A 23,251-nucleotide genomic window follows, 5' to 3' on the forward strand; every position below is an offset into this window, starting at 1 on the left:
TATATCCACTCCTCCTACTCAGTGGAAAGGCAGACACCTGGACACAGTGCCTGGCCTGTAGGTGATAGATTCTCATCACCAGATACAGAGGATATGCACGAGCGATCAGTGACAAACAAGGTGGATGGGAATCCCTGTGAGAATATGGATGTTCCTCCCTCCTCCCAGGGGCATCGCTCCCATCCACCAAATGTCACTCAAAGTGCTGTAACCACCTTCAAATGTTTGGGTGGCTTCAGCAAAGTCTGGTGCCTGTGATCACTTAAAACAGGGTGGCAGAGCTTGGGGATCATCGTGATACAGCCAGTTCTGCCACACCCTTGCAGAAAGGGAGAGAGAGATGAAAACCAGAGGTTTGCAGGGAGAAAGAGCTTTTAACTGTCTTATGAAAGAGGGTGAAATGAGTTTTTGGTGTCAAAACCAACCCTGCGAGTATGGAGAGAGCACAGCTCAAATCACTGACACCCTTGAGCCATACACTTCTTTTACTTTCCTTGCCACCCACCTTTTGATGACAAAATGGATGTTGTGCCTCTCCTCCAGTATCCTTTTGAGCTTGGGGACCCCATAGGTGCAAGGTCTTTTGAAAGGGATTTTGTCTGGGATGCCAATGATCTCCACTGCCTCAGGGTCACAGGCAATCTTCCTGTAGGGGACAGGGACCATGTGGTCTAACCCCAAGGCTTCAGCTGAAAGATGAACACACGGCTTTCATTTACACAAGTGTTTTGTTTTTTACAGATGCTAAAACAAAAGTGTGAGGGCTCGAACTCAAGCAGAGCAAATGCCTTCTGCCCTCTTCTCTGCTTGTACCAGAGAGTGAGCCCCAGAAGCAGCTCTCCCATGGGAAATGGGACAAAAGGAAAGCAGCAGTAAACACAGCTAAGTGTCTTCCAAAAGTCCCAGACATGCCCAGTGATGCTCAAACCAGGAGTGAGCTGGTCCAAATATCATTCCCAAACTCCTTGTGACCCACCCCAGCAGGTTTGTGAGCTCTGTGATTCACAAGCTGCACAGCACGTGGAATAATAAAATTGTTAATGTTAGAAAAACTCTCTAAGATTGATTCCAGCTGTTAACCCAGCAGCATCATGTTCATCAAACCATGTCCCCAAGTGCCACGTCCATATGCTCTTTTTGAACATTTCAAGGGATGGTGACTCCATCACTACCCTGGGCAGCCTTTGCCAGTGCATGACCATCCTTTCAGTGAAGAAATTTTCCCCAGTGTCCAATCTAAACCTTCCCTGGAGCAGCCTGAAGCAGTTTCCTCTAATTCTATCACTTGTCACCTGGGAGAAGAAACTGAGTCCCACAACCTCTTTCAGCTAATTGTAGAGAGTGGGAAGATCCCCCCTGAGCCTCATTTTCTCCAGGCTGAGCCCCCACAGCTCCCTCAGCTGCTCCTCACCAGACTCATGCTCCAGACTCTTCCTAAGCTCTGTTACCTTTTGGACACACTCCAGCACCACATCTATAAATCACAAGTTAAAGGGCTTGTCTCAAGCCCCTATACAACTCACAGGTGACAGAGCACACATCTCCAGCCCATCTGTAAGTCAAAAACTACACAGCCTGAAAGGGATGGCACAGCTGAAACACCCACCAGCCCCAAGTGATTTCCCAAGCTTCCACCTGCCTAAATGCCCAGGAGCTACACCAAAAGCACTGCCCACAGCAAAGGGAGCACCAACAACATATGCAAGGCATGCAGATGGAGAAAAAAGCAGCTGCAACAACGACCACCTTCTTTTTACCTGCCACATGTATGTGAAGGGCCACATGCCACCACTCCTGGTGCCCAAGTTCTATGATCCAGCTTGCCACATTCCCAGACAGGGCTGCTTTACAGCCCAGTTATAAATTCCTTGACTATGGTGTGGGGCTCCAAACAGAAATATTGACATAACCTTCAGGAGACTGGGAGCTGCTGAGCTAAATGTGTTAGGAAGAGCAGGGAGCTCTAGCATATGGCTTCTGCTGCTGTGTTAGGGAACAAAAATGATTGCTATATAATGATATGCAATCCACAAGCACTGCAGATGCATAATGGGATATTAACTCCTACTCACCATATCTGCTGTTAAAAAGAATTTGCACGCACTCCCTAAGGGTGTTGATGTCTTCAGTTTCTTTTATAAAACTGTCCCACTTATCTATCAAAACAAAATACAAGAAATAAGAAACTTCCATATGGTTCGTACACAGCAGATGCACTTTTCTCCTGCAAAGTGCTGTGAAGCAGGAACAAGACTTTAAAAATTATTTCCCTGCTCCAGAAAGAATTTTGCCAGGCTGGCAATAATAACCCAGATAAGGTCTGGGTTTCTCCAACCCCTGACCTAAGCACTCTCCTTGGCATGTGCAAAGCAGATCCCTAAGAAATGACCCCATAAAATTTCTCAGCCCTGCAATGAAAGATCCTCTTGGACAGAGCCAACTCCACCTGGAATGAACCCTTGAAAGGTACAGCCCTTTCACAAGTGGATCTTTTCCATCTTCTCCTTTTCCCAACCTTCCCACCCATATTTTTTTCTCCTCTTTAAGGCAAGCATGGATTTTCAGGCTGCATTTCCCTGGGTGCAGTGGAGGTGAGGAAATGGAAGTCTCCTCCCCACTGCTGATCCCCCCAGGCACTGCTGCAGAATCCCACTGGGACTAGTGGCTTTCAGTAATTTGGAAATAATGCCAAGTTTTCAGCAGGTATGTGCTGTTTGCAGCTGGGGCAAACAGCCTCTCCCAAAGCCATGCCTTGGCTCCCTGTGCAAGAAACAGAGATGGGAATTCCCAGCTAAGCAGCAGTGCTTAAGGACCACTAGCAGCATCTTGGAAGGGCAGGGATGGACTGGAGCAGAGAGGAAGGTCTTGGCTCCAATGCATCCCCTCCAGCACTGCCAGGTCCCTGCAGAGTATTGAGAGGGCTGGGAGACTGCTGGGGAGAGATGTGGTGGGGGGAAGCCTTTCAGTAAGGCTGCCTTAATGCTGGAGCGGGACACAGACCTGTCTTGTCATGGACAATGGAGAAGAGGATGCGCTTGGACGAGTGCACATTCTGGATCAGGGGACCTCCAGAGACTGACGATTTCTGTCCTGGACAAGAGGGGAGACAAGGAGAAAGGGCTGATGAGAGGCCGACCAGTGCTCCAGACACCACAACAAGACCCTGAGTGCTGTCCCCTGCCACCCCCTCTGTCTCTCCTCCATGCACCCTGGCCTGTGACAGAGCTGGCCAGACCAACCCCCGCCATCCCCATTCCCGCTGCCTTTCTGGTGGGGTGCTGCAGCACCTGTCATTTTGGGGCAAAAACAGAGGTGTGCCCTGCCAGCACCTTGCAGGCACCCAGGGAAGGCGCAGCATGGCGGGGGCTCTGCTCACTTCCACACAGGCCAAGCTCCACGCTGGTTGTCACCCCAGGAACACCAAGACCCCCAGGTGCCCCTGCCAGGGCCGGGGCCGGGCAGTGCACCAGGCCCCCACGGGAGAGCAAACTCCAGGCTATTACCACAGCAGTCGCTGTACTCCTGTGAGGAAGGCACCTTCAGCTCTCCCGCCGGCCGGGCCAGCAGGGCCTCGCCCGCCGCCGTGGGCCCAGGCAGGCCCGAGGACGCCTCCTGCTTGAGGTCGATGGCGACAGGGCCGGGCAGCGAGACGCCGTAGAGGAAGTTGGTGACAGCAATGGCGGAGGGGGCGTCCTGCGTGCTGGCTTTGGCCACAGGGCCGTTGGCACCAGAGTCTCGGCTGCCCTTGGAGGCGAGGGAGGAACAAGTTAACTCGATGTTGGGGTTGGGCTCTCGGCTGGGCTCATCTGCTGGCCTGAGGGGAAGGAAGGGAGAAGAGGAGGGAAAAACAGGTTCCTTTGAGCCCATGGCAGTGCTAAGGTGCAACAAGCGAGGATGTGGATGGGGAAGAAGAGCCATGCCTGGGAGGGTGGGACATGCTGCACCAGCAGCTGCCAGGCTTCTTGTTGAGGAGCATCATGAAGACCATTACAGGTTAGAGCACTTCTCCTATTTGGAAAGGCTGAGAGAGTTGAGATTGTCCAGCCCGGAGGAGAGAAGGCTCTGGGGAGAACATACTCTGGCCTTCCATTACCCAAAGGTACTGGAGAGCTGGAAAGGGACTTTTGACAAAGGCAGGGACAGGGCAATGGGGACAATGGGGACAAAGACAGGACAATGGGGAACAGTGTCAAACGGAAAGAGGGTTGGTTTGGATTGGTTATTGGGAAGAAATTCTTCCTTAGTGTGGGTGGTGAAGCCCTGCCATAGGTTGCCCAGGGAAGCTGGGGCTGCCCCGTCCCTGGAAGTGTTCAAGGCCAGGTTGGACAGGGCTTGGAGCAACCTGGGACAGTGGAAGGCATCCCTGCCCACAGCAGGGGCTTGGAACGAAATGATCTTTAAGGTCCCTTCCAACACAAACCATTCTATAGTTCTGTTCTATGATTCAGAAGTTACATCCATCAGTCAAACACCTGAGCATCTTCAGGCACCTAAATGGTTCTTGTCTTCTTTAAGTGGAGCTGGTTAGTCAAAGCTGGTTAGTTCAAAGCATTTTTTTAGCTAGGACCCAGCTGCACAGCTCCATGCCCGGTGCATTTAAAGGGTAAAACCTTTAATGACCACAATCCCTTGGCTCCATTGCCTATGCCAGCCCCCAGCATCCATGGCACGTTCAAGGGGGAGCTCAGTCAGCCTACAAATGAGTCTCAGACTGAAGAAACCAATGTGCTCCACATGAGACGGAGCCACAAGCTCACAGACAGCACAAATTCTGCGTGTCCTACTTTTAGCTGTCTCAGCCTGATTTTCCAGAAGCATCAAGCCTTTAGAGGAGGTATTTGGTCATGCTCAGCATTTTTCTGAATGGATCTGAGGTGCTGCCAGCAAGGCAAATGCAGGGGAAATGCACCTAAAACTACTGAACCCCCTGCATAAATGTGGCCAAAAGGGGGAGTTTGCTCTGCTGCAGTCCCCCACTTCCCTTCTTGCCTGGCATTAAAAAACCCATTTCAGCCTGGGAAGACACTTGCAGCATTTACCCTGGAAATCCCTCTGGAGACAGAAAAGCACTTAGCTTACCGCAGTGGAAATTTTGGCAGAGACACATAAAAAGATGCAGTTAATGTGCATGTTTACACACACTTTTTATAGAAATGAGCCTGAAATGGACTCAAGACCCCCAGCACGAACAAATCTCTGTGCAAGGCTGGATTTGGCATGGCTGGGCCCAGGTCTGTGGGTCTCGAGGAGAAGCTGGGACATGGGAGGGACCCTCCTGCCTGTGCCACCATTTCAAGGGTTCACTGCTGTCTTGCTCCTTGGAGGTCCCCAAAATTAAAATTACCTTTTTAGCCTGAAGCGGATGCTGTGGCTGTGCTCTAGGATGGCCATCAGGGATTTCACATCATACTCCAGGGGTTTCTTAAAGCTGATTCCCTCAGGCAAGCCAGTCACTGCCAGCGAGCCTGGCTCTTTCAGGAACCTCTCATATGGCAAAGGGACCACGCTGCTCTTCCCCATGGCTTCACCTGGGGAGGGGACAGAGTTACACACTGACAAACACCCTGTGCACCATGGCTGAGCTGGGCTGGAGGACTAAATGCAAGAGCAAGAAATACCAGCAGGATCACTCAGAGAAAAAACCGATTCCTACCTTAACACTTAGCATGCAAGGCACTCCAATTCCTTTCTAAAAGCACTAATTAATAAAAAGCTCATAAAAGCCAATAAACAGATGTCTCATCATTCAGGTTTCACAGTAGAATCCTCAGTTGGGGTCACTTGGCACAAGCCCACCCCTGGGAGTGCCCAGCCATATGCCAGTGAGGTGCATGGCCATCAGCAAGGTGGGAGGGAGCCAAGGGCTGACAAAGAAGGCAGAGGAGCTCACAATGATTTTTATCTCATGCTTACTGAGATATTCTGGGAACCTCATTTCTAGTCAGTTTTCTTATTTTACCTCCTGGAAGAACGGAAAACAGTTTGATTGCTGTTGCTGTCAAGCAGCTTTGATTCACTTTGACAGACAAGGAAAAAAACCAAAACCAACAATCTCCCTCCATCCCACAATTCACAGACAGCTTGAACATCGATACATTTGACTGCACAGTCACCTCCAGCTGCCCAGAACTCTCACCTGCTCCCCTCAACACTGGCAACACAGTCCCACCATGTCCCCACCATGTGCCTCTGGCTCCATTTTACCTCTGCCACCAAAATCTCCCTAAGGAGTCAGGTACAAATTGCTTTCCCTTCCCTGGCAGCAGCATTGCCATTATATAGGGATTTTCTAAACCAGATAAAGAGCCTGTGTGCCCAGACCAGGGATCCTGCTATAGACCCTGTTATACTTTACAGGCAAAACACCATCATGAAAACAGCCTGCTCGGAAGGATTTCAAGGGATGGCCAAAACCCTCAAGCTACTCTCTGGGGAAAAATTACTTTGGAAACCAACCCAAGCCACTGTGATCAATAAACATGGTGCTGAAAGCATGAAGCACAAGAAACAGCCATGAATGCAACCTGTCTGGCAAAGCAGTGTCCAGATGCAGAACATCTGGTGGCATGATACAGTGCCTGCACCTTCATCTCCAAGCTGAGGGGCAGAGAGAGAAGGTTATAGGACCTTTAAGTTGTTGAGGGATTTTATACTGTGGATTTTCTTTCCAATCTTTTCTTTTTTCCCCTCTTCTTTAAAAAAACCCAAACTCAAAAGATCTTACAGAAATACTGCAAATCTTGTGACACTGCCAGCAAGTCCTTACTAAAAGTGATTTCTTCAACATGTCCTTTGAAGGAATGCATTATAACTAACAATGTGCAACTTGCACAAGCCATTAAGGCTTCTTATAGGGAAGATTGATAATATTTTAATTAAGCAAATAACCAAAGTTTTAAAATAAGCCTCTGAACCATGACACCTTGAGTTTACTTTCTGCAAGCTGACATTTTCCCTGCCCCAATGTGCTGGCTCTAGCAGCTCTCCACCTCCCTTCATCACCACTCTTCATGACTGTGAGAAGCTCCCAATGTCCACAGTGGCTTCTTATCAATGCTCAAGAAATCCCCAAACATATTTTTATGGGGACTGTATTACTGTCAAGGTGACCTTCAGAAGCCTTGCACTGCTGCACAGAGACTCGTGGTTTGGTTAGAGAGACAATAATCATCATTAATGCCTGTTTAATAGAAGCCACTGGTAATCAGTCATCCTGTTGGTGCAGAGATTACCAGGCTCTGGAGGGAATCTTTTTGACTGAGCATTTTAAAAGATTTTTTGCTTCCAATCCTTATTGATGAAAGGATAAAAAAAAAAAAAAGCCCTAAGAATTGTAATTGTTAAACTCTCACAGTCCTCTCAGTGTTACAAACAGAATCACCCTGGGGCATCTACTGTCTCCTGTGCATTTCTCCCCACTCAACCAGGAGAGGCCTTTCCCAGTGGGAATGAAGGGAGGGGAGAAAGCAGCTTTGTCAGGTTTCACCACAGAGAAGCTCAAGGATGGAAACTGCTGACATTACTGAAGCAGCAGCAAAGGCAGAATTACAGCCAGTGCCAAAGCCAAAACTGCTGTCCCAGGGATGCCCAACCTTCTTCTGCCATGGCACTGATGGCCATGCTGGGTTGAGGACATGGCCCCACACACCTCCATACACCTTGAAACTGTAAAAAGCCTTATTAATCATCCAGTGGATGGGCTGCCTTGTTCATAAAGCCCATGCAGATGCACCCTGATCAAGCTTTTCTAATGCAATTATGTATTTATTGTATGTCAGATTTTAATAATTCACATATTCCCAAGATGACAGCAAAGCGTGGCACTGTACCTGCAGCAGGACAATGAAACCTGCAGCTTGGAGCACCAAAAAACACCCTCTCCATTCTGTTCCCTTGATTCTTCTGCATCATCCCTTCCTTCATCCTTGGGCCCAGCCTTTGGAAGGCAGCAATAGGATCTGGTTGCTCCCATTAATGGGAATATTGCCTTTAAGTTCTTTAAGTGGCTTCAGAAAATTTCAGTGACTGTCTGTCCCAGGGGAGAAGGGATGCCAGCTCCCTCTTCCTGTCTGTGGAAGCTTGTGGAAGATGCAACAGCCACCAGCAGCAACTCCTGCATGAGAGCCCAGCGTGGCTGGTGGTAGCTCCCATTATCCCCCTTCTGTGTGTGGGAATGCCCATTCCCAGATCACATACACAAACAGGGGCACTTTGCACTCAGGGAGCCCTGCCCAGCCCCAGCAGAACTTCACCAGGCCCTGAATCTCACATAGTGATGGGGAGTTGCAGCCAGAAAAGCCAAGCATCCAGTTCTGCAGCTGGTCCAGCCACAGGGCCTGAACTCCCCCAAAGCATCATGCAGAGCTAACACAACCCTCTCAGCAGCATGGGGGAATAACTGGGGCTCTGTTTTCCCAAGCCAGTATTGCTCTTCCTACCCTGACTAGGGTAGAGGTGCTGTAGAGGTGCTGCCAGGGGATGAGCCAGCAGCATGGCCACTACTGCCAGCCACTCCACAGGGGCTCCAGTGGATCCTTGTCAGCAAGAAGAAGGTGCTGCTGCTGCTCAAGCCACTGCAGATTGGGCCTGGAAGGAGCTCTGCAACCCACTGGGTTCCATACCAACAGCCATATGGTCATCTATATTTAATTGCAGCTTTGTTGCTGGGGATGATGCATGTGCTGGAACGGCACCACCTCATCTCTCAAAGTTGGGGCTGCAGGGCCACATGCTAGAAAATCATCTGTTTTCTTTTTAAATAGACTCGCCAGGGGAAAGAGAGAGTGAATCTGCAGAGCTCCAACACAGTGCTATGAAAGAGGTGCTGTGGATGCAGTGGCAGGGATAAAGGTGTGCTTGGAAATCACATTAAGGCATCACAGAGGCTTCCCCTGGTCAGGGGACACAGAGGATGCTTCATTCAGCACAGGGATTTTTTTGGCTCAGTTTGGGGCACTGGAAAACTAAGAAGCAGTTGCCAAAACCCATCTCAATGCAGTGCTAACTCTGTACAGGAGCACATTTCTCCATGTCCTGCCAGGCACCTGCTCCCATGCCGAGGAGCTGGGCTGGCATGAAAGCCACAGCTGGTGGCAGTGCTGGGCAGCTCAGTGAGCCCCAGGGACATTCCATATCCCCAAAGGGAAGCATGAAGGTTCTTACTATAAAGCACATCAAACACTTCCTCTACCATCTTCCTGAGGAGGTACACATCTGATCCCTGGTCCGGGGAGACCCTGAGCACCCTTTGCCCGCACTCCTTTGCCTTCTTCTGCACCTCTGCGTCCTGCTCCTTCCTCTGCTGGATTCCTGCGGGGGAGAGGAGAAAACAGGGGTCACTGTGGTGAGAAGGCAAGTGTCCCAGCTCCCCAGCCACCTCAGGCCCCAGCTAGGATGATCCCAGCAGCCCCCAATGTGCAGAGAAAGGTACTGGCAATAGGCAGTGGTGCCAGCGCTCATCCAGTGCCTACCCCCTTTTCCCTGGCTTTCCCCACTCAGCCAGACTGAAACAGTTATGACTAATTGGGCAGTCCATTTCTAGTCTCTGGTTTCAATCTGCTTAGCCTTCAATCTCTCAGGAAAAGAAAATCCGCCTTTCTTGGAGGCTTTTTTACCCTTCAGCATCACGTAGCTCAGTAATACCAGCTATTTCCTGCTAATTTCCCCCATTAAACCTCAAATAAAGCATATCTTCAGCACTGACTTCTTTGCATCCCTAAATGCACAGAAAATTAAACACTACAAATGCATTATTGCTGTTCTATTCACAGTAATTTGCAAGGGATTTTCGGTGACAAAGGACTAATTCCTTCATCATCCTCGACAGACTCCTATTGGCAATCAGGCCTGGATGCTGCCTGGGTGCTCAAGGAGCTCACAGATCCTTCTGTGGAAAAAATCCATGGCTGGGACATCACGGGGAGTGGTCAAGAGCAACACAGGACACACACAGAACTGGACACAGGAAAGTAAACAGCCACCATGCCACCCCTGGAAAGCTCCACATGCCTCCCACAGCATGGCAAAACAGGCCCTGGAAAACTTTTTTGGGGTGTTTCACCAAGGTTGTGAAATGCATCTTCATCTGCATCCTCCAAGTACTGCCTCTCCCTCCTCCACTGACATTAATGCTGATCACTGCCAATTCCCCCCTGCATCATGAGAGGCAGGACCAGAGGTCAGATAAAGGAGGGTGCTCAGCGAGGTCTGCATCCCAGAGAGATAAGAGGCTTCTTACATCTCCAGTGATGTCTGCTTCAGATTAATTCAGATCTTTCTAAGAGGGCAGCAAGGAATCAGAGGCACTTCCAGGGATACTTTCCACTGTGTGCCAGCTGTAAGGGCTTTATGGAGTGGAGTTGAGCCTGGGCCTGTATAATTCAAGACAGAGTTATCACATTTCACCCTGTCTTCAGCATCATCCACTTTACTCAAATCCCATGCTCAAGATTTCTGTTTTTAACCAGATATGACTATTTCTTTTTGACAAAAGTATAAATGAAACCAAAGAGAGGGGAATCAGGACGTAGTGCCAGGTGCTTTGCCCCCACAAAGTGGTAGGGCATCAACCAGGATATATCACAGAATCAGAGAACAGTCTGGGTCAAAAGAGACCTTAAAGACCATCTGATTCCACCCCCCTGCCATGGTCAGGGACACCTTCCACCAAATCAGATTGCTCCAAGCCCTGTTCAACTTGGGCTTGAACACTTCCAGGGATGGAGCAGCTGCAGCTTTTCTTTTTCCAGTAGCTCATAACATTCAAAAGAAGAATTCCCTACTAACACCTAATCTAAATCTCTCCCCTTTCAATTTAAAACCATTCTCCCTTTTCTCTCATTATCTGACTGGGCAAAAAGTCACTCTCCCTCTTTTCAATAAGTCCCCTTTAGGTATTGGAAGGGGCTCTCAGGATTCTCAGGACCCTTCTCCAGACTGAACAACCTCTCTCAGCCAGAGGAAACACAAGGGAAGGGAATTCCTTCCCTTTGGCCACCCCACTGCCATCTACAATTTGAGGGTGGTCGGAAGGGAAGGCAGAGCTGCCCTTGAATGTAGGAAACATCTCCCAAATGCCTCCTGTCCTGCAGAATACAGTGGAGGATTACTAACCAGGATGTGAGAGGATGGAATAGTGGAGTTGGTCAGCAGCTGCCCAGGGCAGCAGGACGAGGGGCTGGGCAGAGCCATGGCAGAGAGCTGCTCCTGCAGAGCCATGCAGTGAACAACCCAGTGACCTGGGCAGCTTCACAGCACTGGTGTCACCAGAGCAAACCCCTCCCGAACAATCTCTCCAATGGATTAAGCACCTATGTGGTTTCTGTCAACACCATGTATTTCTCTCCACTGACATCCCACCACAGAACAGATGTGGGTCTGGTGTCCTCAGCACCACCAAAACCAGATCCCATTCCAGCTTGTACACTGAGTGAGGAAAGCATAGCTAGCATGCTGGGGATGATGCTGTCCAAGAAACAAGGTCCCCATTCACAGAATGGCTCCCACCCTCCCTTCAGCTCCCAGCCTGTTTTTGGAAACTGGCAGAGGTACAGAGCTGGGACAGAAGGCCTGCAACACACAGGTATCCCTCAGATACTTGGTGAATCTGATCTGACACTGGGGGAATACAGCTCCTGCTGAGTATCCTGTAGGTATCCTGTCAGCACTGTTCATCCCTCAAAAATACAAGCAGCTCCACAACAACCACCAATCCATGCCTGTTTTTCCAAAACCAGGAAAAAAGCCTTGGACCAAGAAAGCCCTTCTGCTCCTGGGAGGACACACTATTTCTGCTAAATCCTCAAAAAACACTGCAGAGCTCTGGCAGCACTGCTGGAGGCTAACAGCAGCAGGGCAGCAGAGCAGCCATCCAGCCCTGAGCCACATCAGGGATGCTTCAGGAGAGAAAACCCAGGGTATGCAGTGCCCTCCCTGGCAGGGAAGAGGCTCTGTCTGCAGCTCCCTCCCAATTCCTCCATCACTTCAAACACCCCTCATCCCCACGGACTGACAGACAGCACCGCGGTGCCCCCAGACCGCACGCAGCAGGAGTCACAGCTGGCACAGCTGGAGCGCCAGCCTTGCCCTGGGAGATGGTGCAGGTGCAGATACTCACTGCAAAACTTCTGGAAGTCAGCCTGCAGCTCCTTGCGGGCGCTGAGGAAGACCCTTCCCTTCTCAGTGCCCAGCACGAAGGCGCTCTCCTCGTGCACGGCGATGCAGGCCACCTCCGCGTTCAGCTTGGACAGCGCCGAGCACTGTTGGAGGCACCAGGTCAGCACAGCACAGGGTGGGGGAGCAGCCCTGCTTCCCATCCCCTGCCATTTCCCCGTGGCGTTTTTTCCTTCCCATCAAAAGATTCTTCCATCAAATGCAGTGTTCTGGTTTATGTCAGAATTTCATGGGTTTATGACAGCCCCTAAAAATTTTGGTGACTTTACAGCTCTACAAAAATATCCAGCTGGAAAACAAGAACTGTTTACCCATCATTTTATTTCACTTTTTCCTATCCTAAAAATAAACATTTTATTGCATTTCTTTAAAAGAAAACATTCCTGTAAAAAAAAATCTAACAAAAACCCACACCACAACCGATAACAATTTGCATTTTTCCACCAGCTCTAATGGAATAAGGAACACGGGAATCTTATTTCAGCTGCAGAACACTAATATGGTCAAAGTCCAGATTAGTGGAACGATTCTTCTTGTACAGTTATGCAAAACAATAAAGAGACGGAAAAAACTTCTTCCATTAATCCATTTTATGTAACATGCCCTTCCTGCTCTACATAATACACATGTATATGCATTTTTATTAGTATTTTTTATATTATAATAGTTACTCAGTGCCAGCAGCCTGAGTCATATTCCTATAGCTACAGCACTGGTGCTAGGAAGATGCTATCCCCAGATCATCATTTAAATGGGTAAAAAAGGGGGGATTTTCCCAGCATCAGCCCTGAGACACATCAACAACCTCACAGAGGATTTGGAGGATGCTGGCAGCGAGGGAGGGAGCAGGAGAGCAGGGGGGTTACATGGACCAACCCCCCTAAGCTACCTTCAGCTCCCTGCACACACCTACAAGGAGCTTCACTTGTGTGGGCTTAAACCAGCTTCTCTACTAGGTCATTTTACCTCCTGCTCACCTTCTTCAAGGAGGCATTGAATCAAATCCCACAAAACAAATATTTTTAAGAAACCTCCTTTCAAAACTCAGTCACAAAGACAAGTATTTTGCTCAAAAAGTCCAACACTCAAAAAATAAACACAAAAACGAAGGTTTGTGAGATTTGGGTGCAGAACAAATCCAAACCCTAAGCCTGTTTGGTGACATGCATATAGCCCTGTGGTTTATTTACCAGGCACACAGGCAGCTAGGTTTCAGTGAGCACAGAGCCTGCCACTCTGAAGTGATGGGATAAAGGCTGAATTTCAGGAGCAGCTTGGCTCCCTGGCCCCTGTGTAAGCACCTAACAAGGACTGCATAATAATGAATATTCGTTAAGAAGCCAAACTATGGTAACATAATTTGTACAGGATGGCAAGTATATAAATCATCAAAGCTGCTTGGGGTGTGTAGGCTCCAGGGAAGCTGCTCCTTAGTGGGGTGGTGATGTCAAAGAGAAGGAAATTGGTATTAATGAAAAAACCTCTACCCGCATAGAGAGGAAAACATATCCTAGATAAATGCATTACATATGACTTGACTTTAAAAAGAGAGAGCTATTTAGCACATCTCATTGCATTAGACATTTGTTTCTACACATCCGCTTTCCCTTATTGATCACATTCACAGTTAAAAATAAGATTAGCTCTGGTCCACGAGACTTAATCCAGACAGTTATCTTGTTTATGTAAGCACGGCTGACTTAGGCAAGGTTTCCACCGGGAATTCTACGTCAAAAGATATGAAAGTTATTTTCTTTGTTCTCAGAGATAAAAAGCCATTGTTCTGCTGTTGTGTAAATGTTCACGGTAACACTGGTAAAACAGCAAGAAAAAAAAAAGCTAACCACCCTTCAGCCAGTTGATACCAACATAAATATTAATGGGAAAACAATACACATCTGAGATTAACTTGTGCTGACTTTATGATCCTTATGGCTGTCAGGGCAGGAAAGGGTTTGTATTTCTCAGCAGTTCCCTGGGCTTTCCAGCAGCAGAGGAGAGCGGAATGAGCTCACCAGGCATCGTGTGCCAGCCCTGCACCCAGACAGCCTTGCTCAATGGAGGCCAAGGGAGGGAGGGGGATGGGGACAGGGGTGCCACCGGCCTCTTACCATGGAGTCTAAGGCAGACACTAAGCTGGTGATGATTTCGTCTCTCTGGGGAAAAACCATATTCCATTGGTCAGCTCTGGAGGTGGGGAGTGTCACATCTAAAGGCTTCCCTGCCAAGGCCATATTCACCTGAAAATAGAAAAAAACCAAAACATGAAAGAGCTGTGCATCACTGTTACTAACAGAGAGCTGGAGCTGAGTACCACCACAGAAGCCCCACGACCACCGTGCGCTAGGGGAGCAATGAAGCACAGGAATACAGGGGAAACTGAGGCACGCAGAGAGGCCACAGCAGCCTGAGCCCCACAATCCCCATGAGTCCTCTGCTAAAGGCAGATAACTGCAGAAGCTGCTGAGCTGTAATCAAACCCTGGAGCTGATGCTGTGTGCACCAGCAGTGGCCAGATCATCTCTGCATTTGGAGCTCACCCTCGAGGAGATGCCACCACCACAGGGGCCACTGGACCAGCTGCATGGTGGGACTCCCCAGACTCCAGCCTGTGGCCATGCAAGCCAGAGGATGTGGTGCTGAAGTGGACACAGAACACTCCTGTGCCCGAGCTCTGATGGCAGATGTGAGCAGGGGTGATGGCTCTGTCTCCATGAAGACACCATGCCGACCATCCTTGTGCCCCCTGCTCTAAATCCTGGGCAAGAGAAGAGCCCGACACCTGAAGTGTGCCTGAAACAGGTCAAAGTCACAGGGTGCTCTGCTTTCACCCCAAGGGAGAGATGCAGCTCATGGCAAGGGATTCCCTAATGAAATCACCCCACTCTGCAGTTCTTGGTGTCGGGGGAACAGGATGAGGTGGCATGCAGGGACCACATATCTGAAAAGAGGCTCAGCCCAGAATCTCCATCCCTCACAGCCAAATGGGGAAAATGCTGGGACCCAGCCACAAGTGCAGCAGCAGCAGCAGGTTTCTGCACTCAGTGCTCATGTCTCATCCCAACTGGTGGTAATGCCAGTGCTGCAGGAACACTAAAGCAAGGTCTCACCCTCAAAGCACCCGTGCTGGGACACCCACACTCGAGACAGCACCACCCCCAGCACCCAACACAGCCCCCCCAGATACCACCCCTCCATCTGGAGGGCAGTGCTGCACCACCCAGCCTTAACCCTGTGAATAAAGGGCAGCAAGGTAGCTCATAAACCACTTGAACCAGATCGTAAATCATGTGCTCACAAATGGATGAAAGAGGCTAGAGAGTCCCTAACAAGGCTGGATGGGCAGAAGGTGGGGAATACAGATGAAGCTGCCTGCACATAACTCAATTTACCACTCAGTCGATAACCACAGCTGCCCAGCCTCACTGAAAACATGGCTTAAAGGCAACAGCAAGTCCCCAAATTCACCTTCCTGCCCTAGTTTTCATCTGTTTCCAAGCAGAAGGAATCTGAATGCAAAGCAGAGCTGTGCTGCCCCATGAAATTGGGGAAATGGGGGGGTTTGGCCCAAAATAACAAGCTCCCCCACACTGTCATCGTTGCAGGTGCCTGAGCACACATGTTATGAAAGAATCACAGAATCATTTGGGTTGAAAGGGACCTTAAAGCCCATCTCATTTCTATCCCCTGCCATGGGCAGGGACACCTTCCACTATTCCAGGTTGCTCCAAGCCCCATCCAACCTGGCCTTGAACACTTCCTGGACAGCCACAGCTTCTCTGGGCAAACTTTTATAAGGGCCTGCAACAAGCGAATGAAAAGGGGAGAGAAATCCCATTAAACAATAATGACTGAATTTCAGTGATTGCTCTGGATGAGCCCTTCAGGTTTTTCCCCATGTTGCCAGCTCTTGAAAGCAGCCAAGCAGTGCTGGGGCTCCACTGGCACCTGCAGATGGCAGAGCTGGAACCTCAGCCACACTAACAGTTGCTCAGGAAAATCCTTCTCCACCCATCTGACACTTTCTAACAAAGCTGATGGACAGCTCCCCCATGATAATTTTGGGGGAAAGGAACCTGGCCTAAATAGGCATCAGCTTGGAAAATAAAGCAGGAAACTGAACATATGGTCCTGCAGCTGGGCACAGACCCCAGGTGTCCCCATGCTGGGGAAAGGTTTCTGTCAGGCACCTCCAGCTTTACCATCACAAAAAGCTGCAGCAACACCAGGAAGCAATCTGCCCTGCTCCAGCCCTGCAGTTTGTGCATGCAAGGATGGACAGACAGACAGACAAGAGCCCATTTCATCTGCAAGTTCCCAAGCAGCTTCCTGAGCACAGCTCTGCAGGAGCAGGGAACTTGAGATTCCATATTTTCATGGATGCTGTGCTAATAGGAGGTGCCTTGTTGCAGTTGGCAGGAAACAGGGAGGTGCTGGTGGTGCCAACGCTGGGCACCAAACTGAGCTGGGGACAGCCACTGCCTTGCTCCAGGGAGCATCACTCCCTTCTTCACTCCCCCAAGAACTTGCTTAGCAAACAGCTTTACTCTGATGCCTGTACATGTTTCTGAGTGCCCTATTTATTACTAAATATGGCTGCTATGACATGGACATTCTGTTGCCTTCTAGCAGCATTTTGGAGAAGCAGTCCCTGCCTTGGTGGGGCTGGTTGCATCCACTCAGAGAGCTGCACCAACCTGCTCAGCCATGGCCTCCCACAGGAATCAGCACTTCCAGGGAAGAGATGCTCCTCTCTTGGCTGCAAAATGTAAAAAGCAAAGCCACAAGCTGGATCTGGCTGCAGGGAGGGAGCCAATAGGAAAGACAGGGATAACATCAATGGGAAATGGGGCAGGGTACCTGCATCCCCTTCCTATCCAGCAGGAGATTGGGACAAAAATAATCCCTTTCCCCTGGCTGATTGTTTAACAAGTAAAAGCAAGAATCAGTCAACAAGGGAAAAAAAAACCCCAAAACATAACAAAAAGATGACCTAAGTAATACAATAGGATTTTAAGGGATGGGGGGCACAATATTCCAGTAAAGCTTTTAATCATTTGTGGTCACAAAGAGCATGACAGTAGATTTAAGAAAGGGTGGAATAAAAGGGAGGAAAGAAAACTTCACTAGCAAGTGCTAGGCTTATTTAAATCAAATTAAGACACAGGGCTTGAAGTTGTTTGTCTAATTAAAGGGAAAGTCCTCTTTAGGAAAACTAGGGTAAACCATTCTTACAGCAGTTCAGGCTGGCAACAGGGAGCAAGGTGGGCAGGATGGGTGCACAGCAGCCTGCCCCATTCCTGGGGCTCCACGCTCCTGTCCTACTGAAATCCCTCCCTGGGACATCACCAAAGGCTTGATGTCACCTTCCACAGGGGTCTTGCTCCTGGGACAGCCCCATCACACCTCTGCAAACTGAGTCTCAACCCCAGGGGCAAAGGTTGGCTCAAGGACCATCACACCACTGTCATGGGGCCAAAGCAAACATTTGCACATTGTTTTAACATTTTTTATGGTTTTTATTTTTAAAAAGCTACCAAATTTTATTATTATTTAATTATTTCTCATCCAGAAGGTAATTTCAGGGGAACAGGGTGCTGTGCAACAGCTGGCACAGGATGTCATCTCCTGCTTGGCTCTTACAACATCTCCCTTGATAATCCTGGGAAAGATTAGAAACTTGGCCCCGGGGCAGTTTCACTCATGAATCACCTGTGCTGCAGCAAAGGAAAAGCCAGGCACGTTGGGAGGCTCAAGAACTCCTGTGGAATGGGCCAGGGGTCCCCCAGCCCTGCACACACAGCAGGCACATCCCCTCACCAGTCCCTCTAACATTTTCATGGAGCAGCTGGAGGTTAAAATAAAAGAAGAAAAAAAAAAGAGGAAAGGAAAAAACTGACCATTGCACTGGTCCTGCCCACAGTTCCACACAATAGTGGCAGGAAATTATCCACTTATTCATTTTTCCAGGAAAATTCTAACTGTTGCCTCAGAGGTTCTGATGAGATGGTGGGAGGCCCAAATGAACCAAACCCAGTTCCAGCAAAATAAAATTAAAAAAAAAAACCAAAAAACATTATTATTATATTATCTTAGGTGCTTGGTGAACTGGAGCCATTTGAGCACGAAGCCCTGGAAACCACATCGGCCACAGCAAGGGCAAAAGCTAGGGTAGGGACCAGGCCTGAATTTCCATTTGTGTTTTTTTTCTCATTGCTTAAGCCAAAACTGGTATCAGAGGAGCAGATGTGACCAAAGCCATCTTGGACACAGGAGCACTGTGACAGGGTCCCATGCTTGCCAAATCGCTGTCCTTGGGATTTTTGCTGCAGCAGTGGAGATACCTGCTCCACATGGGCAATTTGCTTCAACCAACCTGTCCTGCCCAGCTAAACCCTTTAATCCCCTACACCTAACTCAGTGCCAGCCTTCAGCCTCTGTGGCCACATCATCTCCATCTCAAGCCATGCACATCATGCCCATGCCAGGATGGTTTGCTGTGTCCCTAAGAGGTGGTTGGTGAGCTGCTCCATTAGCACCAATGTCAGTGGTACAGCAGATAAAACTATGGTCCAGGGCACTCACAGAATACCCAGAAATACCCTCAACTGTCTGAACACCCTGAAAAGCCCTAATCCATGCCCTGTGTGTGGGTGCCCCTGCAGCACAGCCCTCCTGGGACAAGCAAGGAGCTCTGGGTTTTGAGGGCCCCCAGGTGCCGCGCTGCCACACACCCCAGGTGTGAGAAGCATCTGCTGAGGACACATCTGATCCCCTAAATGTGGGTGTCCATGCACCCCAGTTCCAAACCTGGTCCAACTGCTGCCCCATAACTGCTGTCACATCTTTCCACACATTCAAAAATTCCCTTTTATTTTGCTACTTTTCACAGAATCATGGGATGAACAAGGTTGGAAAAGCCCTGTAAGATCATTGAGTCCAACCTATGACTTAACACCTCCTCGTCAACTAAACCATGGCACTGAGTGCCACGTCCAGTCTTTTTTTAGACACATCCAGGGACAGTGACTCCAGCACCCCTGGGCAGACAATTCCAGCACCCAATCAGTCTTTCTGTGAAGAATTTTTTTCCAGATGTCTGACCTAAACTTCCCCTGGCGCAGCTTGAGACTGTGTGCAGTCTTTTTTTAGACACATCCAGGGACAGTGACTCCAGCACCCCTGGGCAGACAATTCCAGCACCCAATCAGTCTTTCTGTGAAGAATTTTTTTCCAGATGTCTGACCTAAACTTCCCCTGGCGCAGCTTGAGACTGTGTGCTCTGGTTCTGTCAGTGCTGCCTGGAGAAAGAGCCCAGCCCCAGCTGAGCACAGCCACCTTTCAGGAACTGTAGAGAGTGATAAGGTCACCCCTGAGTCTCCTTTTCTCCAGGCTGAGCACCCCCAGCTCCCTCAGTGGTTCCTCACAGGGTTTGTGTTCCCAGCCCCTCTCCAGCCTCGTTGCCTCCTCTGGACGCGCTCGAGCGTCTCAACGTCCTTCCCAAACTGAGGGGCCAGAGCTGGGCACAGCACTCGAGGTGTGCCCTCAGCAGTGCCGAGGGCAGGGGAAGAATGAGCTCCCTGCTCCTGCTGGCCACACCATTCCTGATCCAGGCCAGGAGCCATTGGCCTTCTTGGCCACCAGGGCACACTGCTGGCTCACGTTCAGTCACTGTTGAGCAGCACCCCCAGGTCCCTTTGTGCCTGGGCACTGTGCAGCCACACCGTCCCCAGCCCAGAGCACTGCAGGGGGCTGTTGTGGCTGAAATGCAGGACTGGGCACTTGGACTTGTTAAACTTCCTGTTGCTGGACTAAGCCCATTCATCCAGCCTGTCCAGATCCCTTTGCAGAGCCCTCCCATTCCCTGGTGGTGGTGAGGAGGATATCTCTGCCTAACTCACCCACCCTTGTCAACCGCTGTGGTATATTTGTACAGTAAGTATTGCTTAGTGTTACTAACATAACAACATGATATGTGGAAGTAACTTGCATAGCGTGAGCTTGTGGTTGTTAGGTAGTTCTTTTGTACTACACATGCGTCTCCTCAATTCGGGGATTGTCAGGGTGATGTAAAATTTTGGTAGCCAAACCAGATTTTATTTTAACATCTTTTATTTTAAAGAAAGCAAGCAAGCACTGCTGGGTGGCCAGGGAGTCGCCACTCCACTAATGGCACATGCCACTACAAGGTCACAGAGTATATGTATATATGGTTTTTAAGCCATTTTCCAGTATGCTTGTGTTAGTTGGAATCAGGAAATATCAGTAAGCTGGGATCAGAAATTTAATCTTTCTAGGTGGTCATTGGCTTCCTGTCCTTCTTGTGGTTGTCTGGAGGGAGACCTTTCACTAGTGTCTGCTACATAATTTTAGTCTGGTACAAGTGTATCAAGCTTTTTCTTATACATAAGCATTTAGTTGCTATGTTGCAATATCCTTTAGCTGTACCACAACTTCCTCTGTTTTATTCTAAGCATGAGTCGTTTTGCTACATAATTTCTTTACTATATTTATGCTGTTTTCTTGTTTGATGCATTATTTGGCTATTCAGTCTGAAAATTTCAAAACTTCTTTGTAGTTATCCCAGGAATCATGTCAGCTTTTGACACAGCAGATAAAAGCACTTACTGATTCCATTGCCAATTGACAGGAATCACAAAAACATTTTTCATAAGGGGTCTTTGATGAAGGCTTCCAAGGTCTTCTTTGCACCTGAACTTTTCAACTTTGTCTTTGGAGCATGTACAGTTATGGTGTTCTTTGGTCTGTCTGGTCCTAAATTCTTTTGTTTTGTGGCTAATTTGCTTTACATTGGGCAATTGCTCATTAGTACTATTCTTGTCTATCTCTAAAGATATCTGCGTAGTGAGTTTTTTCTTCTTTTTTGTCTATTCATTGTTAAGCAACCAGTTATCTATTTACTAGCCATTACACTGTATAGAAGGTTATTTGTATCAGGTTATATAGGTATAAAAAAACCATGATTCAGGTTGTATTGATGTCAGATTATATAGATATATTATGTTATGTAGATATTTTATAACTCAAGCTGTTTATATAGGCATTATCATCCTCAAAATATCCAGTCTAATCCTGGCCTCTGTTAGTGGGAAGCCCTTCTCCCTGGTCCTGTCTCTCCAGGCCCTTGTTCAAATTCCCTGTCCAGGTCTTTTGTAGGCTACCTCCAGGTTCTGGAAGGCCACAATTAGGTCATCTTGAGGCTTTCTTTTCTCCAGGCTGAACAATCCCAATGACAGAATCACAAGGTTGGAAGAGACCTTCAAGATCAGAGAGTTTATCTCATGCCCCAGCACCTCTAAACCTTGGCACTGAGTGCCACATCCAGGCTTTGTTAAACACATCCAGGGATGGTGACTCCACCACCTCCCCAGACAGACCATTCCAGTACTTTATTACCCTTTTTGTAAAAAAGTTTTTCGATTATCCGACTTACATTTCTCCTGGCGCAGCTTGAGACTGTGTCCTCTCATTGTGTCAGTGCTGCCTGGAGAAAGAGCCCAGCCCCAGCTGAGCACAGCCACCTTTCAGGAGCTGTGCAGAGTGATAAGGTCACCCCTGAGTCTCCTTTTCTCCAGGCTGAGCACCCCCAGCTCCCTCAGTGGTTCCTCACAGGGTTTGTGTTCCCAGCCCCTCTCCAGCCTCGTTGCCTCCTCTGGACGCGCTCGAGCGTCTCAACGTCCTTCCCAAACTGAGGGGCCAGAGCTGGGCACAGCACTCGAGGTGTGCCCTCAGCAGTGCCGAGGGCAGGGGAAGAATGAGCTCCCTGCTCCTGCTGGCCACACCATTCCTGATCCAGGCCAGGAGCCATTGGCCTTCTTGGCCACCAGGGCACACTGCTGGCTCACGTTCAGTCACTGTTGAGCAGCACCCCCAGGTCCCTTTGTGCCTGGGCACTGTGCAGCCACACCGTCCCCAGCCCAGAGCACTGCAGGGGGCTGTTGTGGCCGAAATGCAGGACTGGGCACTTCCTGTTGCTGGACTAAGCCCATTCATCCAGCCTGTCCAGATCCCTTTGCAGAGCCCTCCCATTCTCCAACAAATGGACACACGCTCCCAGCTTGGTGTCATCTGCAAATTTACTGGTGGTGGACTCAATCCCCTCATCCCGATCATCAATGAAGATATTGAACAGAGCTGGCCCCAGCACAGAGCCCTGAGGGACAGCCCTGGTGCCTGGCCCCAGCTGGATGCAGCAGCGCTCACCAGCGCTCTCTGGGCCGGCCATGCAGCCAGTTCTGAACCCAGCACAGAGTGCTCCTGTCCCAGCCCTGGGCTGCAGCTTTCCCAGGACTGAAAGGTGTCAAGCTGATACCAGCTTTTCAAGGTGATACCTTTCTCCCAAGACTGAAAGCAGCAGAGCTGGGGGGCAAACACCCTCTGGTGCAGTCTGGGCCACAGTGCTACCCGTACAGTGAGGATGTAAGCACTGCTTTGTGCCTGCATCCCCACTGTGCCAGTAGCTCTTACCTCACTGCCTCTGTTGGCTCTCCCAAACCCTGTATCTCCCCTGCCTGTTTCCTTACAAGGGGGTAGTACAGGGCAGAGCAAGCTCTCATGACCAAACACCTCCTCCTCTCTTTTATTTTACCCACAAATCCCAAGGCACCTGCTGGAAAACCTCCTCACATACACACGGGCATTACAACTTCCACCAGCATCGCTGCCTTGGCTCTGCTTTCCTGAATAATCTGGCACCTGCTGTGGTTTAGTCCCCCTTATAAAAGCAGCAAAGAGCAAACTGGGGGCTCCCACAGGGAAAAGTGTCTACCACAGGAATTTCACTTTCCATCTCCAACCAGGGCATTACATTCTGCAGCCACCTTGATTTCCTTAAGCCTAGCCTAGGTGCATATCTTAATATAATGTAATAAAATTATAGTAGGCTTCTGTCTAGTGCGAAGAGAGATAGAAGAGGATCAAGTGCCCTTCAGAAGCTGTATCTCATCTCCCCCAGGATAAACACTTCCATGGCATGGCAGCTGCAGGGGGATCACTCTGCCTGTGGAGCTCCAGCAGCACTGCTTTCAGCTCCAGACAAGTTTCCATGCTGCAATCTCAC

General features: G+C 49.3%; 1 protein-coding gene across 5 annotated transcripts in view; it reads right to left on the bottom strand.

Moving 5' to 3' along the window:
• The window catches only part of GTF2IRD1 (GTF2I repeat domain containing 1), a 47,964-nt gene extending 33,558 nt beyond the window's left edge, over positions 1-14,406 (bottom strand). For all 5 annotated transcript variants that reach the window (XM_041484948.1, XM_041484946.1, XM_041484945.1 and 2 more), the window contains exons 1-8: positions 14,283-14,406; positions 12,116-12,257; positions 9,163-9,309; positions 5,345-5,528; positions 3,504-3,814; positions 3,001-3,090; positions 2,073-2,156; positions 506-689 (exon numbers count right to left, since the gene is read on the bottom strand). In XM_041484948.1, the coding sequence (XP_041340882.1) occupies positions 506-689; positions 2,073-2,156; positions 3,001-3,090; positions 3,504-3,814; positions 5,345-5,528; positions 9,163-9,309; positions 12,116-12,257; positions 14,283-14,405 (1,265 nt within the window). In that variant the 5' untranslated portion in view covers position 14,406. The remainder of the gene's footprint in view (positions 1-505; positions 690-2,072; positions 2,157-3,000; positions 3,091-3,503; positions 3,815-5,344; positions 5,529-9,162; positions 9,310-12,115; positions 12,258-14,282) is intronic.
• Positions 14,407-23,251: the final 8,845 nt, after the last annotated feature.

This window comes from Pyrgilauda ruficollis, unplaced genomic scaffold, assembly GCF_017590135.1.
Source record: "Pyrgilauda ruficollis isolate IOZ18807 unplaced genomic scaffold, ASM1759013v1 scaffold69, whole genome shotgun sequence".
In the NCBI taxonomy this organism is placed as follows: domain Eukaryota; kingdom Metazoa; phylum Chordata; class Aves; order Passeriformes; family Passeridae; genus Pyrgilauda; species Pyrgilauda ruficollis.